General features: G+C 47.8%; 1 protein-coding gene across 2 annotated transcripts in view; it reads right to left on the bottom strand.

The window, feature by feature from the left end:
* The window catches only part of Acvr1b (activin A receptor type 1B), a 38,897-nt gene extending 29,664 nt beyond the window's left edge, over nucleotides 1–9,233 (bottom strand). The window contains exon 1 of one of the 2 annotated variants that reach the window (XM_050122467.1): nucleotides 9,026–9,233. In XM_050122467.1, the coding sequence (XP_049978424.1) occupies nucleotides 9,026–9,116 (91 nt within the window). In that variant the 5' untranslated portion in view covers nucleotides 9,117–9,233. The remainder of the gene's footprint in view (nucleotides 1–9,025) is intronic. The other variant, XM_050122466.1, reaches the window with a different exon arrangement.
* Between the last annotated feature and the right edge of the window lie 7,276 nt (nucleotides 9,234–16,509).

Raw genomic sequence — 16,509 nt, 5'->3', positions numbered from 1 at the left:
GCTGGTAAAAAAAAAAAAAAAAAAAAAAGCACTTATGGAAAAAAATGTACCTGACTCAATAAAGGCAGTTTTTGTACTGGGGGCAAACCCCATCTGTTTAACAATAAAGGCACTTGATAAACTTGGCATTTAATTCCAGACTTGGAAAAGATCTTGGATGGAGTTTGCATAAGAGAAAGGTGTCTGGAAAGCCAGGCCCACACTACACCATTCTGTGAGCAGCCCTTTTTGAGATCTGCTAGGAGACAAACCCAACCCTAGAGAGCTGTTCAAACAAGTTCAACTTTAAGCCTCGGGTGTAGAGAATGAAAGCTTTGTTCTCACTCAGAAGAGATGTTTGATGTTTATGCTAAGGAGACCTGTCACTGCAATTTAATTTATGACGATGGTAAATACCTGAACTTCACACAGGGCCCACCTGCTGCCCAGGAGAACGCAAGTGCAAACTAAGCAGACATCGCTAGGAGCGAACATGTGCAAAGCTCCCAGACCTAAACACGCAGACTCAGCTGCTGTATTTAGACATTCAGTAACTTGGTTTATTCTCCTTAACTTAGTTTATAACAAACACAGAGAGCAAGTGGGTTTTTGTTTGTTTGTTTTGGCTACACTTGTGTAGACACACTTCTGGCTCATTAGAACAGGGGGATATTTATCACGGGCGTTCTCTTCCTCACCCATTTACTATACTTTAAGCAGAGAGCAGTGAACCTTACACTTGTGAGGCAGAAGAGCAAGGGATGACTTTCTGCCAACTAGAGTAATGCAGAAGAAATAAACAAACAAACAAACAAACAAAAATCAACCAAGAAGGAGAAACTAATGAGGCTGACATTAAGTTAATTTGGCTGCAATAAAACAAATATGTAATATCACACACAGATATCAGAGAGGTGAGGTAAGAAGAGAAATTATTATGTCCAGATAATTCACAAATAGCCACAGCATCTCTGAGTGGCTGGGATTTAGAACAAAATAAAGCAAAATAAAATAGAACAAGGGGCCAGCTAGAGAGATGGCTCACAGGAGCACCGCTGCTCTTGCTGAGGACCTGTGTTTGGTTACCGGCACCCACCCGGCAGCTCACAACCATCTGTTACTCTAGTTCCAGGGGATCTGGCACCCTCTTGGCCTCCAAAGATATCAGGCACAGCTGAAGTACATATACAGACATGCAGGCAAAATATCCATGATATTTAAAAAATGATTAAAAATATATCAGGAAATAAATTATAGCAAGACAGAACTGGAATTATTTACCTAGGATTTTACTGAGAGGATGGAAAAGAACAAATTCAATTAAACAAATTAGGTACTTAAAATCCACAAGGTTCTATGTCCAGCTGAAAGACCCACTGTTTGAAGGTCAGAGGAGCAGAACCCCAAGCAATGTGCCCCCCAACACTACCATAAGGAAAGGTGCTGACCAGGAAAACACAGGAGGATGGAATTCCCTGGGAATATTATATTTATCTTGGAAAAGGAGAAGAGACAGGAAGGGCTTGGGGCCATGAAAATACAAGGCACACTAGGCCCACACTGAAATGACAATGCCAACAACAGTGCTAAGGTTCCAGCTAGTGAAAAGGGCAACAAGAAGACCAGGGCCAGATGAGATTGATGATGCCAATCTTAGGGCCACTTGAGCCTCGAAATGCATGGAAGCAGCAGGGCCATGGGACAGAGCGGGTAAAATCTGCAGCAGGAGAAGGCAGAGGAAGACTGCGGCAGTAGCTGGGTTAGAAGCACCTCAGCAGAGCCCAGCACTTAGAGCACACATCTTAGAGTCCTACCACCCAAGCACTGGTCACCTCTCAAGCACAAAGACCAGCGGCACAGGAGTGAACAACCTGGAGCCAGCTCAGTGCCCAGGGGCTGCACTTCTACGAGAGATGCTTTTATTGCCACCATCACCCTAGTGCATGAGGAGGTTCCTAACTCCTGCAGTTCTCTGCAATTCCAACAAGCGAACGAACTGCTAAAAGGCAAGGATATTCCCCTTAATTCAGCTCTAGGCCAGGCATGCACGGGGCTGCACTGATGCAATCTTATTTATGACTATGAGTGTTAAGTGCAATATACAAACACATAGTAAGACAATGCCTGACGACTGAGGGCAAAGGGGCTCCTCCACATATTCTTAGAAACTCCTCGGGTCAGTTTGACCCAAGTTAACCTGGAAAGCCCATAAATCCCATTTTCCCTCCATATAAATTCTAAGCCTCAGCCTCCTGGCTGCTCAGAGTACAGATATGCTACCACATCACTGCAAGCACTTTCACATAGAGATGCTGAGCTACTGGGCCACATCCTCAAGCCCATCCTGCGTTATTTCTCCTATTGTTTCACTTTACCCACTGCTGTCTTACTCACCACACACATGTACAAAAAACTCTACTATTTCAGTTTCTACAGGTCAGAGTCCAAGCACAGCAAGATGGTGTCAGCTAAAATTCTCCTCTACGATGAGGTCCTCTTCCAAGTTTAATGGTTGTTTGCTAGATCCACTGCCTGGCAAGGACTCAAACCCTACTATAAGAAAAGGACCACTCTCTCAGCTCCTTGTCTCACTGCCACATGCCTGTTGTGACGGGAAACTTATAACGTGGCTGCTTGCTTCCAAGCCAGATGGAGAATCAATCTCTAATTTCTTTTCTGCAATGGACTGAGAATCAGTCTTTAAAGGGCAGGTTCAATGACACCAAGCCCATCTACCTGAACATCAACTGACTGTCAAATCCCCAAGTAGTACCAACATCAACAGTATTGGTGATGGTGTCACCAGGGTGACTGACTGGGTCCAGGTGGATAGACATCAAGTCCCAGGACTCTGTGGGAGACAGAGGGTGGCTACAGGAAGCACAAGCCCCTTAGCTGTCCACTGTCCATCTCATTTGGCAGAAGGTAGGCATCCTGCTAATGTCTAGTCCATTGGGGATGTTCACCAAGTGCTAATAAAATCTGTGCACCAACAATATATTCGATGTGTATATGCTTATCTACTTACAGGACTTCGAGGTGTATATTACAATTCTGGGGGCTGGGAATATAGTGTTTGACCAGTATCCATGAGACTCTGGATCCCATCCCCAGCACTGCCAAAAACCAACAACAACAACAAAAATTCAGGTGCAGTGACACCATCAGCCCTCAGGGACTAGGGTGATGGTTCGTCCCTGAGCGACCATAAGAACCTAAGTCCAGAACCGCAGCACTCGCAGCACCCACATAAGCGCCAAGGACTGAGAAAGCATGTGGTAGTGAGACAGTCAGACCCCCATGGGCTTGCTGGCCAGCTAATCTATCCAAGAGAACCTGTCTCCAAAAATAAGGTGGACAATGATGGGGAAAAAAACTTGGCATCAATCTCTGGTCTCCATACATGCATGCATGAACAAGTGTGCCTGCTTACATATATGCATAAACCATACACATACACACAAAAAGAAGACCTTAAATTTTTACATGATGTAACTTATCTCTAGAACATTTGTTTAACTAATGAAATTAAACATCATTATTCTGATTCCATTCATATGATTTTGTCTACTTGCTAAAAGTTATCTGTAACCCCAAAACACAACACTTACAGTCTTCCTGGCCACTCGAGGACACGCACAGAGCAGTAAGACTTGAGCAGCCCAACACACATGTTCCCAGTGGAGGTCAAACAAGGCGACACTCTGCTTTCCTTCGGCTCTCATACTGTAAACACATGTCCTCTTGGCAGTATATTTAGTGCCATACTTTTGTTGATTTTTTATGTAAAACAGTCCCCAAGCACAGTGCTGAAGTGGTGTCTGGTGTTCTCAAGCACAAGAAGACAGTGATATGCCTTAGACAGAATGATGCATTAGGTAAGCTTGATTCAGGCAAGAGTTACGTTTTTGCTGAAGTTCCAAGCACCAATAATGTGTATTAAATAGTGTGTCTATGCAGAACACATGGTTATCTCTGGCTCACCTGATGACGAGGCTATGATCAAGGCTTGCAAGAACCTAACCCTGTACTTCCCTGGGAGCAATGGCTCTGACGGATTAGCAGTGTCAGTGGCCACTTATCAACTGTAACTACCAGGCAGAGTGCACAGTGAAGCAGAGGATGGAATGGCCGCACTGGGCACACTCCAGCCCATCTTCCTCAGAGCACTCAGCCAGTAACTGTGTTTACTTATTTATTTTTAGTTTAAGCCACAGTGATGTTAAGTTCCACAACAGTGGGCATTTGGGAACTTTTGTTCATTATTGTGTGTTATTTCCTCATGCCAAAGCTGTTCTAGGAACATACCCAACTGAATGAACACAGAAATCCCCTATATGTAACTATGTAAATAATAGGGCAATGCGATATTTGTATTTTCATTATGTAAATTCAAAGTACTCAGTAGGACAAATGCAGGGTTCAGACTGGATAGAAAGAAGAAGAGAAAAAAAGACGACCACAAACTGAGAAGACAAAAGCAGGTGGATCTCTAAGAGTCCGAGGCCACCCTGGTCTGCAGAGCAAGTTCCAGGACAGCCAAGGTTACACAGAGAAACCTTGTCTCAAAAACCACGCCCCCCAACCCCTCAAAAAAAGTGACCACATGGCCTCAAGAGATACTACCCCTGCCATCCAGAGAGGGCAAGGTCCGCTGAAATGGAAACTTTCCCGGCTAAACCAAACTCTAGAGAAGGGGAAGGAGGCTGCTCTCAGGAACACCGGTGTCCATGCTCCACTTATCCTGTATGGAAGCCAGCAGGTAGACAAGCGGGCACAGCAGGCAAAGGCGGAGATGGCACTGCCGGAGTCCAGGCGCAGGGTAAGCCATGCATGGGGTAGGAGCACTGAGATGAGCAGAACAGAGCAGGTCTTCGAGCAAACAGAGAAATTCGAGTCAGACGCAGAAGCCAAAGTGCCAGTGACATCCCCAGTCTAGGCGGGACTGGGGTAAGGATACCTGCTACACAGCCAGCACTGTAAGCTCAGTGAGGAGGATGGCCAGGACTCTGTAAATATGGGGAGGGGGGACACAAGGAGATACCGCCCCCGTACCAGGAAGCACAAGAACTCAGCACAAAGAGGCAGGATCCCAGAATTACTGTTGACTACTGTTCTTAGGCAAACTTCAGAAAGAGCGAATAAAATTGACATACAGCCACCATAGCAATATTCTAATTTATCCTTCAAAAATAAAGAGGATCATGCCGGGCGATGGTGGCGCACACCTTTAATCCCAGCACTTGGGAGGCAGAGGCAGGCGGATCTCTGTGAGTTCGAGACCAGCCTGGTCTCTGTGAGTTCGAGACCAGCCTGGTCTCTGTGAGTTCGAGACCAGCCTGGTCTACAGAGCTAGTGCCAGGACAGGCTCCAAAGCCACAGAGAAACCCTGTCTCGAAAAAAACAAAAATAATAAATAAATAGGATCTAAAGTGCCCTGAGCTGGGAATTCCATTTCCCCCGCGATACCCTGCACTCCTGGGTACTTATGAGAACAGACCGCAACACAATTCAACTCATGTTCCAAATGCAACAAGCAGCCTCGACAGGGCATGCTGAAAGCAGCAGCATGTCCCTCCTCTCCCAGTGCCTCTTTACTGAATCATATTTTGGTAGCAAGGTTACAATTAGCTCACCGGTGGAGAATAAACCTATTTATAACACAGCAGTCCCCCCTGAAAGGCACAATCATCTAAAAGGGGTTTAGAGGAAAATAAAGTACAGCTTCTTCCCCTACTGCCTGCAGACTCCCAAGGTCTTCCCGGATGGAGTCCTCGGTCTAACCTTCCTGTGTTCACAGTTGCCATCCTGGCCACCTCTCAGCCTCCATGTTCTTATGTAACATTTACATAGTACCATAAACACACCCAGAGTTGCATAACATTGCCAACCAATAAAGCCTAAAGCAGGTCACTCCCTCAGCCTGTCTTTGATTAGCCCAGGTATGCTGCCGGGCCTATGAGGAAAAAAGCCTGCCAAAGGCAGAAATCAACTCGAGGAAATATGAACCCTGGCTACCAAAAAGCAAAATAAGAAATGAGCCACACTGACATGTGGTGTGTCTATCAATCAAAGTATGTTATTCTGCCCCATAAGATAAAAAGTAACCCAACATTGCTTCTTCACTGAAGTCAGAGACTGTCTAAAAATACCTCCCTGCCAACTGGCTATCAGTAAGTCAGCTCACAAATGTCCCAATAAGAGTGACATACAGCATTTTCTTATTTCCAGAGGAAAAACTGAGGCAGTAACAGTTACTTGTTCAAGGACAGCCTATAAGGAGACCAAGGTGCCGAGCGCCAGCCTCCTCCCTCCATCTGGTTCTAACCTTTAACCGGAGTAGCCATTTTAATATGCTTTATCACATCTGCCCCAGGAGCTGTTGGAACAAACTAATCAGAGCTCCCTTTCTCTCCAGAGGAGCTCTCCTCCACTGCACCTCAAATCCATGCCCACTTAACAAAGTTCCAAGGCTGGGATTGGGATTACATTTTTGGGCTGCTCACAGAAACACATATTGTCCCTGTCAGAACCTCACATGCCTCTCTCTTGCTGCTTTTGTCTTTAAAAAATGTCATGTTCTTCTCCTAACTTAATTTTACATTTTATAATACTAATGTGAAAATTCCTGAGAGGGCTGAAAACACACACACCTATCAAATGGCTGCTGTTTCTAGGGTGACATCACTCCCCTTATCACAGGCTGTGTACGAAGGCCAGTTTTCATTAATTAATAGAAGAACACCTATCTCTTGCTGCCCTCACACGGTGTCCACACCCCAGGCATGAGAACTGCCTGGCTGGGCCACTTCTCCAGCCCACACAGAGGAGCACTGTATAGGAAATGCAGGGGAGGGAAAAAATCAACTTCTTGTTATCCCAGCCTCTACTTTCCCAGAAGTGACGTTTCACTTCAAGCCTTTTGCAACAGTGGTCTCTGTAGCATGCACTGTTGGCAACTGGATGTGTCCCGGAAAAAACTGCAGTGTCTGGCCAACAAGTTTAAAGGCCTCAGAGAATGTTTGCTGGACACATAACCGAATTCAAAAAAAGAATCCAGTTCCCTGTTATACCCACCCACCCTCACCCCAACAAACATTCATTTTAGGTAAGGTACAAAACAAAAACAACACACTGACTTCTACTACATGCAGAACCAGCTGGATTACCAATTAAACAGTCTTAACTATGTTACAACAAGAAAAACCCACAGAGAGATACACCTAATCAGTAGGGAAAGACTGCTTCAAAATCCTGGAGATGTTAGAGGCAGGATATTAACCCCACTGGAGGGGCTTAAAGGTTTATTTAGACACACATAACATGACAGACCTGAAGATGCAGACTCCTTATTTTACTATCCTGCTGGAGACACAGCACGGTCACATAGTCCAAAACCATGGCCCATAAGGCCCAGCAAACAGTCTGACTTATGAAAACCATTCTCTCCCCGCAAATATAAGGCTCTGTTTGTACACCTCCAGCTTGTTTGTCAGTCTCCACCGCACAGTTACCTATGACAAAGCAGCAACATGAAGAACACAGCACAGTGCCTAACAGAAGCATTAGCCGGTGAACAAAGACCCGGCTGCACAAGCCTCACCACTGTGGGAGACAACACATCCAAGCAGGAGATAATGAACTTGTTTTTGAGACTCCAAAGTAGCATGGTGTCGTCTACTGAGGGTCTGTTACTAAAGCAAGACCCACCTGAGAATCGTGTGTGTGGTGTGTGTGTGTGTAAGCTCCAGGCACACACCACACACACTTGATCTCCCATTGCTGGAAGGTTGGGGGCCGCTGAGAAGTCAAAGCAGCAGGCTTTGTCCAATGGGATCAATGAGTATAATCCTAACCGCCCCACCATTACCCGTGTGTGGGTCAATAATCGCTTCGATGTAACTGCCAAATATAACCTTCATCTGCAACCCCAATGCCAAGACACACTTGAGAATACTATCAAATGAAATATTTTAGGGTTTCATGTGCTCTCCCCAGCCCCCAAAGCCTCATAAACAACACAGCCAGTGGAGTGTCCCACAGAAACGTCTACACCTCAGTAGTGGGAAAGGTGGGGGTGGGCCTGGCCCGCACAAGGCCCTGGGGATTGGAAGGTGAGGGGTGTGTGTGTGGTGGGGTGCTGGAGGAGGCACTGTGTGCCACAGTGAAAGTACTGACCAAGGTCCAGAGAGGTGGTGCAAAGGTGGGGTCTTTAAATTAAATTGGGGTGGGGGTGGGGAGCTGAACGACGTTCCAGGATTTCACCTGAAAAGCATACTCAAAGTGATTAACTGAATGGCCCCCTGGGGCGGGGTGGGGGAGGCAAGGAGGAAAGCAAACACAAATACGCCTTGATTCAGATTACCAGCTGGGAAACTAGGTTTCACAGGGTTGGAGTGTTGGAAGCCAAGCTCCAAAAAGGTTTAGGGGCCTGTTCGCCCCATTTCCTCCAAACAGCTTCTACAGGCATGGATATCCGAGGGTGGGGGGGGTGCCCTGCAGAACCCAAGGGAGTGAGCAAGGAAGGCGAAATGTGACTCCGGTGCCGAGAACATCAAGGTGGTAGGGGAGGGAGGGTAGAGGCACCCCAAGCTGAAGGAACGTTAGAGACCCCCCTATCCTTGTAGCCCAGAGTACGTATCGGCTCTAGGTATCAGGTCACCTCGGAAAAACAAGCCCCCTTGCCGAACCCCACTATCTTGGCGGGAGAAAAGGCGCCCCCAGGAGCATCTGCTGGCAGGGAATAACCCCCCTCACACGGACGTGCTGAAGGGCAGGAGCCGGGGACCTCCACATCTCGGGGAAGCCTGGGCTGTGAGCGGAGGGAGCTGAGGGAGCTGGAAGCGCGACCCCCGGAGCGCCCGGGTCGGGCTCCGCCTGGAAGACCGCGCGGGTCCCCAAGGCTGACCCCCGCCACCCCGGCCCTCCGCGCCCCCCGCCCGGCCATATTGCGCGGCTGGGGAGGGGGCGCGCCCGAGCCCCACGGCGGGTGAGAGGCCTCGCCTGGCCCTCTGCATCCCGCGCCGCCCCCCGGCCCGGGACTCACCCTGGATCCCCCGGGGCCCAGACCCGCCGCTGCCGGCGAGCAGGAGGACAACAAGGGGGAAGAAGGAGGAGGCTCCGGCCGACTCCGCCATAGTAACCGCCGCCGCAGCCCAGCAGCGCCCAGCGCGCGCGCGCGCCCCCGGCGCCTCCCTCCTCCCGCCCGCGCGCCCCCGGCTCCTTCGCTCCGCGCCGGCACGTGAGCTCCCGGGAGCCGGTGCGACGGCCGCCGCGCGCGCCCCCGAAGGGCGGGGCCGGGTGCGCGCGGGCGCCCGCCTTAAAGGGGAGTGTCCCTGTTAAAGGGGCGGAGGCTCGCCTAGGCCAACCTCGCGCGCCGGTGCGGAGCCCAGCGGAGAGCCGGGGAGGCGGGGTCCGGCGGCCTCCTCCCTCCCCCTCCTCCCTCCCGCTGGCGCCCTCCCTCCTTCCCAGCGCCCACCCTCTGGCCCATTGAGTCCCGCAGGGTTCGTCTCTCAGGTCTGCTAACCGGCGTCCTCGCGAGACTCCCCCTTGCAGCCCTCTGGACACAACAACCTGTGCGGTCGTCTTTTCAAAATTTATCCAGACTGGCACAGCTGAGAGACTCGGTGAGGGTGCTGCCTCAGGTAGAACCCTTTTGATAATAGTGTGATAGTATCTATCAAACGTCTCCCAGTATGCTTCCCATTTGCCCGGCTTTTACGCTATCTGTCTTCAGGAAATAATGTGGCTAAATATTTACGCAAAATGTTCCCTTGCTTATTTATCTTTGGGAAAGCTGGAAACTAGAGAAGCAATAATAGAAGCTTAGATAAACTATGTTCGGCTCACCCATGTGAGGAAACTCTAGTCATTAAAAATGGATGTACAGGACTGGAGAGATGGCTCAGCAGTTAAGAGCACTTGGCTGCTCTTCTAGAGGACCCAAGTTCAATTCCCAGCACCCACAGGGCAGCTAACAACCGTCTTATAACTCTAAGATTTGACACCCTCACAGACATACATACATACAGGCAAAAACAATGCACACAAGATAAAAATAGTTTTAAATCGGTTTACAAAACTAATGGCATGAGAAAATGTTATTCCATGTTAAATGAAAATGCAAAATACCAAACTTTATGATATTAAAATTTTGTTAGTGATATGTATATTGTCGGAGAAAAAGGAAAGATGCTACTAAGCATTACCTCTAGGGTTTGTTGTTTGTTTGAGTCAGGGTCTTACTATGTAGCCCTGGATACCCAGGCTGCCTGTGAGCTCACTCTACACAGGAATATGGCCTTAAACTCCTGATCCCCCTACCTTTGCCTAAGTGTATGGAGTGACAGGTGTCCTTGCCATGCTGGCCGCCCAGGTGATCAGAACTTGGCTGCACTAGATCTGATCTCCTGGTAAGATCACATTCACACATTTGGCGTGGGGGTGGGGATACCAGTTGATCCTATACAATCAGTACTTCTGCAATTGGAAAGAGGATGCTGAATCCTCGGGAACCACTCTGAGATCATCCTTCCTTCTGTCTTCCTACCACTGTGGCCTCAAGACTGGTGGTCACAGAGGGAGCCTATAGTTGCTGCACTTCCAGACAGTAAGGTCTAATCATAAGCATACAGAACAACAGAACAACTACCTAAATCCTGTGTCCCCAGATCAGCACACCCATCATTTGCTCACCTGATAACCACTTGACTTTGGCCAAGAGTGTTTACCTTTTTACCTTCCTAAACCTCAGTTCGCTCATTTGTACAATATTTTGTAGGGATGCTGTGAGAATTCGCTAGGGCATTGTAAAACACTTAACATGGACTCTGACACAGGAGACCATGTCAGAGTAGTGACTGGTATGAACACCGTCTTTGCTACGGTCCTGGGGGGGGGCATGTCGAGTGTGCCCCACGTGCAGGCAAAGCTGCCGAGCCTCAGAGAAGGTGCAGCTTGTCTGAGCTCGCACATAATTAGCTGTTAACGCCACAGCCCACTGCTCTTGCGCTTTGTTCAAAACCGCAGCATCTTAAGCTTTCATAAGGCCTAACCTTCAGAACCAAGCTGAGGACGGAAAATGAGATTTGCTGAGGTGGAGAGAAAGGGTAATTCTATTTCTCACACCCTTTTGTGAGGGTGCTTTCCTAGGTGATGCATCTACCCTCCCTCTAAGGCCCTGGGCTGCAGGGTGACAGAATGTCCAGCTCACACCCATGATCCTTTGCTTTTCCTGTGACTGGGCCCAAGGATGCCCCCTTCTAGGGCTTCTCACCATGCCTGAAGAAAGCGAAGTGTCCTTGCTTCCTTGTGGTTTATACAAACCACTTGTATTTCGTGGCGTTGTGACATTTCTGTGCACGTATACGCTGTATAATGATCAAGTCAGGGTAAGCGTATCTTCTCAGACATGTATCACAACTTCACCGTAGAAGCCGTCAAACGCCTTTTCCCTGACTTTTCAAATATGGAAACTCTCACTATCTACAGAAGCTTCTTGTGCAGCGGCACACTGGAATTCTCTCTCTCTCTCTTTTTTTTTTTTTTTTTTTTTTTTTTGGTTTTTTGAGACAGGGTTTCTCTGTGGTTTTGGAGCCTGTCCTGGAACTCTAGCTCTTGTAGACCAGGCTGGTCTCGAACTCACAGAGATCTGCCTGCCTCTGCCTCCCAAGTGCTGGGATTAAAGTCGTGCGCCACCACCGCCGCCGATGCACTGGAATTCTCTTATCTAACTGTTACTTAGTTCTGTTTATTGTCCCCCCCCCCACTTGTCCTCCCTCCTACTCACCACAACCCCTGTAGCCACATTGTACTGAAGCCTTAAACTGCAGGTTAGACCTCTGCAGAGTCCAGGAACTTCTGGTCTCCAGTCCTGGGTCCTTTGGTGTTCAATCCCTCAGACTCCTAGAGGTCACTTTCCTAGGAAAAGAAATCCTTCTTCCCTGTGCTCCAGTGACTAGACAGTTTCCATCTTGGTCATAATTCACCAAGGCACCATTAAGAGGACTCATGTCAGGTTGCCGGGATGAGCACTTGGAGCATGAGCACTTACAGAGGGCCTACAGTACCCAAACACAGCATGTCCGCCTGCTCAGTCTCACAGAGGACCTATGGTACCCCAGACACACCTGCTCAGTCTTGGGTCCTTGCTTTCATGAAACATGTCATTGTACTCAGACAAGCAGGAAAGAAAGACAACAATGGTTTGTGTCCACTCTGGTGCAGGCCACAGAGTCAGTGGGGCATGCCGAAGTCTCAGCCGGTCAGCTCTACAGGAAGTAGCTGAAGAGAGTGACCAAGAAGAGACCACACCATGGCTGATTGTTGGGTAGCCAGTGCTCCTCGGATAGACAGGTCTGAGGAACAGGGCTAGGGAGGTGACTCAGAGGTAAAGAGCCCTTGTTATTCTTACAGAGGACCTGGCTTCAGTTCCCAGCACCCACATCAGGCCCCTCACAACCACTTGTAATACAGTCATGGGAGATCTGGTGCCCTTTCTTGGCTTTTGTATGTACCAGGCACACATGTGGTACACATACATACCTGTAAGCATTCATACATGCACATAAAATACATCTTTTTAAATTTTTAAAATTTTTTTTAATTTTATTTTTGAGACAGAGTTTCTCCGTAGCTTTTGGTTCCTGTCCTGGAACTAGCTCTTCTAGACCAGGCTGGCCTCGAACTCCCAGAGATCCGCCTGCCTCTGCCTCCCGAGTGCTGGGATTAAAGGCGTGCGCCATCACCGCCAGGCAAATACATCTTTTTTTTTAAAGATCACTTTGCTAATCCAGATCAACTAAAACTTGATACAGAAGAGTATTGGAGCATGGCAAGATTGACCCAAGGAAACCAAAGAGGAAGAAGTTCCAACAGCTTACACAGGAGAGGAGGAAGAGCGGATCCTAGGCAGCAGCACCGAAAGGGGAAATGTGAGAGGTGGGAGCAAGGTTGATAGATGTGGGATGTGAAGGACAGTCTAGTAGAACTCCCGGATGACTTGACATGTGTAACTGTGCCTAGATTAGGAAAGGCGGACAGGTATGGGAAGAGAGAAGAGAAATCCCATCAGACATCCTGATTGCGGTAGGCATCGCATACCTGGAGCCACAGGCGGGTTTGGAAACCAGGTGCACAGCATGCAAGTTCAAACACCTCAAGGGAACACAAGAATGCCAGGAGTGCAGCAACCTGGCAGGAAGAGAGATTGTCCTGTGTAGCAAAACCATCTGAGGAGGACAGACTTCTAACTCTGCAGGAGAGGCTTCTAACAGGCTTGGGTGTAAGTGTGTAAGCCCCTTGGTGACTCCTGCCCAAGCCAATTCAGTGGAAGATGGGGTAGAAGGCTGAGGCTCAAGGAGATTCCCGTGTTGTTTTTCTCTTTAAAAGAACATGGCTATGAAATACTCGATAAACTAGCAAGGAGGTGAAGAATCTTGAACTCAGAAACCAAGAACAAGATGGGCTGTGGCTGAGTGACACTTGCCCAGAATGCCCTGGGGTCCGTCTCTAGCTGCTTCTGCTGAATTGACACATCCACTCCTGGGAGGAGGGAGCCTCTCAAGACCCAGGAAGCAAAATTTGTGAGAATCACCTGAGGTTATATAGATGGTAAACAATTTCCGGGTGAGAGGAAATTCTTGGGTGAAGTTGCTGCAAGTTGTGTAGTGACACTCGCAGAAGGCGGGATGGAACTGTCCCTTGAGTAGCTGCCTTCAAGGGGCCCGTGCTCCTTTAAGTAACCCTGTTAAATTCATTAGCTCGCTGAGCTAGACTTGGCTGGAGTCTCTCCTTTAGTTTGTCATGCTATCTCTATGTGTGCTGAATAGAATGTTTTGTATGAAAAGCACAGAAACATCCAACAGCATAAAACAAACAAACGCCTAAGAAGACAAGGAGGAAACAGGTGACTGCCTTCCACCTCGGGAGGGTTTGCACATCGATAATTCGAGGCATGGTTCTGTAGGAGACAAAGCCTGGGTCCATCCACAGAGAAACCCTCTGCACTAACTCTGACCCACAGAAAGTAGTACAGTTAGTGCAGGCACCAATTATAAATAATCCATTCCTATGAGACACCTCAGAAAAATTGCCTGACTTGAACTTTGGTATTGGGTGAAAGTGAGGGCAAAAATCTTCCAGGAGATTTCATAAATGCAAGCCTGCTCCATGATATATTTTCATTCAAAATCTACCCCACCTGGATAGTTTGGGAAATGACACAGTATTTAGACTCAAGTAGCCTAGGGCCGTGTGTGGTAGTACCAAGAAAAAAAGAGGAACAAATCCGCTCTAGAGGAAATCAACCCTTAACTCTAGAAGATTCTTATAGTTAGTATTATAATAAAGACAGAGTTAAAAAGACATAATCAAATAGGATTTAGAGAAAAATATAACAACTTAGAACTATATGTTCATAGAAAAATGCCTTCTTAAATTGAGTCAGATGAAAAACCTAAGTCATTGTTGACTTCATTGCATACTTTACACGGTTCAGTATTCACTAGTAGGTTAGATGGATTATATAACTTCCAGGTTAAGAGAAGAGGAAATATGATAATAAAAAAAGCCAAGAAAGTGAGCAAGTAAATGAAAAGGAAAATAGAAATATTCAACAAATAGAAAGAATATAATAAATAAAAATAAGTTCAGATCTAAGGACAATTATAATAAATATAAATAAACTAAATAATCCAATTTAAAAATGATGACTTCTAGACTGGACAAGAGGGGAAAAGGTGTTAGATACACAAAGTGAGAGGAGCGATTTTACTTTGTTCTGCTGTTTTACTAAAAGTAGAGAGATCCTAGATTACCTCTAGTGAAGGAGACAAGAAGAGTTCAAACACACAGGAAGATGAAGGAATAGAAGACAGAACCAGAATCCAGAAGTTCAGGGGCCTGGAGGAGAATGTTCCTGTCTCAGAGACAGGAGAAGGAGGTGAGAAAGGGGAAACGGGTAAGTACACGAGGCTTAGCTTATGTTCTCAGTCAAGCTACAGTTATTTTGAGGTAATTTGCTCATAAGGATGAATGGCTTATGACAGAGAGTGTGCTTGAAGACAGTGGTAATGATAGGCAAAAATTTACTCTTTCTGACTTACCATTTTTTCTGGAAATGTTCATCAGCCTAGGGTGGGGACAGATGCTTCCCTTAGAGCCAGAAAAGATGGAACTGGAGGATGAGGGCCTGTGGGATGGATGGAGAGGTGAGAGAAGGAGGGTTCATGAGACAACAGAAAGAACTTGAACTTGATGTACCTGGTGGCTGAGCTGGAGACGGCCAGAGGGCCTGCTCTTGACCAGAAATGCCTAGTGACCCCACTTGCCTTCAGCAGCTTATAGTCTGTACACAAATGGTCCCACAGGAAGGGGCCTAGCTGTGGTATTCCTGAAGAATATACCCTTCAGGCTCTCCTGCTCCCTCTCCGTCCAGAGGCTACCACATGACACATGACTTTAGAGACCGGCTTTCTGTCTTCAACCCTCACCCTGACCTCGTTCCACTCCAGTGCTTCTTTGGTAAACAGGCCCTGTGCCTTCAGCCGTGATGACTCATGCCGGAGTTTCTACCTGAGCATGCCCAGTGCCCAAACAGGACTGCTCCTGGCCATTCTGTTGTTGAGAGCCTCTTGGTTTCTTCCTGTCTGCCTGGTGCCCTTGTTTGTGGGGGCCCGTGACATTCCAGGCCAGAACCTCACAGCGCTCTGGGACTGTTGCTACTACAACCTCTTCACTTCCTGGTCGCCCTTCCCCAGTGCTCTGGGAACACTATCACCCGCACCCATGTCTCATGAAACCGACGTACGCTTTGTCGGCGCTCTTCTCCAGAGCATGTAGGCTTCTTTGTTGCTTAAAATCATGAAGTTCTCAATCTAGAAGGGAATTTTAAGTCATTGGGTCTGATCCTGTTATTTTATTTTATTTTATTTTTTTTCGAGACAGGGTTTCTCTGTGGCTTTGGAGCCTGTCCTGGAACTAGCTTTGTAGACCAGGCTGGTCTCGAACTCACAGAGATCCGCCTGCCTCTGCCTCCCTAGTGCTGGGATTAAAGGCGTGCGTCACCATCGCCCGGCTTGATCCTGTTATTTTATAGTTTAGTGTTTGGCGAGACAAAGTTTCTCTGTCTGTCCTGGAACTCCCTATGTAGACCAGGCTGACCTCAGACTTGGGGATCTTGTCTGTCTCTGCCTCCCGAGGGCTGGGACTAAAGGCGTGTGTCACCATGCCTAGCTTTGATCCTGTTATTTTAGGGTGGAGAAACTGAGGTTCAGTTGAGACAAGTGTCTTGTCCAGGGACAGTGCCCAAATTGGCAGTTAATACCTCTCTACCCAATGAGAACTTACTACTCATCTAGACTGACCCCTTACACAGTCTCTGGGCACCAGCTGGCCCAGGAAGCTGCCCGGAGTGTGCATCATAGTCACGACCACCTAGTAGTGACACCATTCAGCTCAGGGAGAGGAGAGGAAATGAGCCCCCAGCCCAAGATGGTTCAGCAAATACCTAGTCTAACAGTTTCTCTGTTG

Source organism: Alexandromys fortis, unplaced genomic scaffold, assembly GCF_014885135.2.
Source record: "Alexandromys fortis isolate MF-2015 unplaced genomic scaffold, M_Fortis_MF-2015_v1.1 scaffold_216, whole genome shotgun sequence".
NCBI lineage: Eukaryota > Metazoa > Chordata > Mammalia > Rodentia > Cricetidae > Alexandromys > Alexandromys fortis.
Note: the sequence above shows the minus strand (reverse complement) of the source record. Positions and strands in the feature narration are given on the sequence as shown.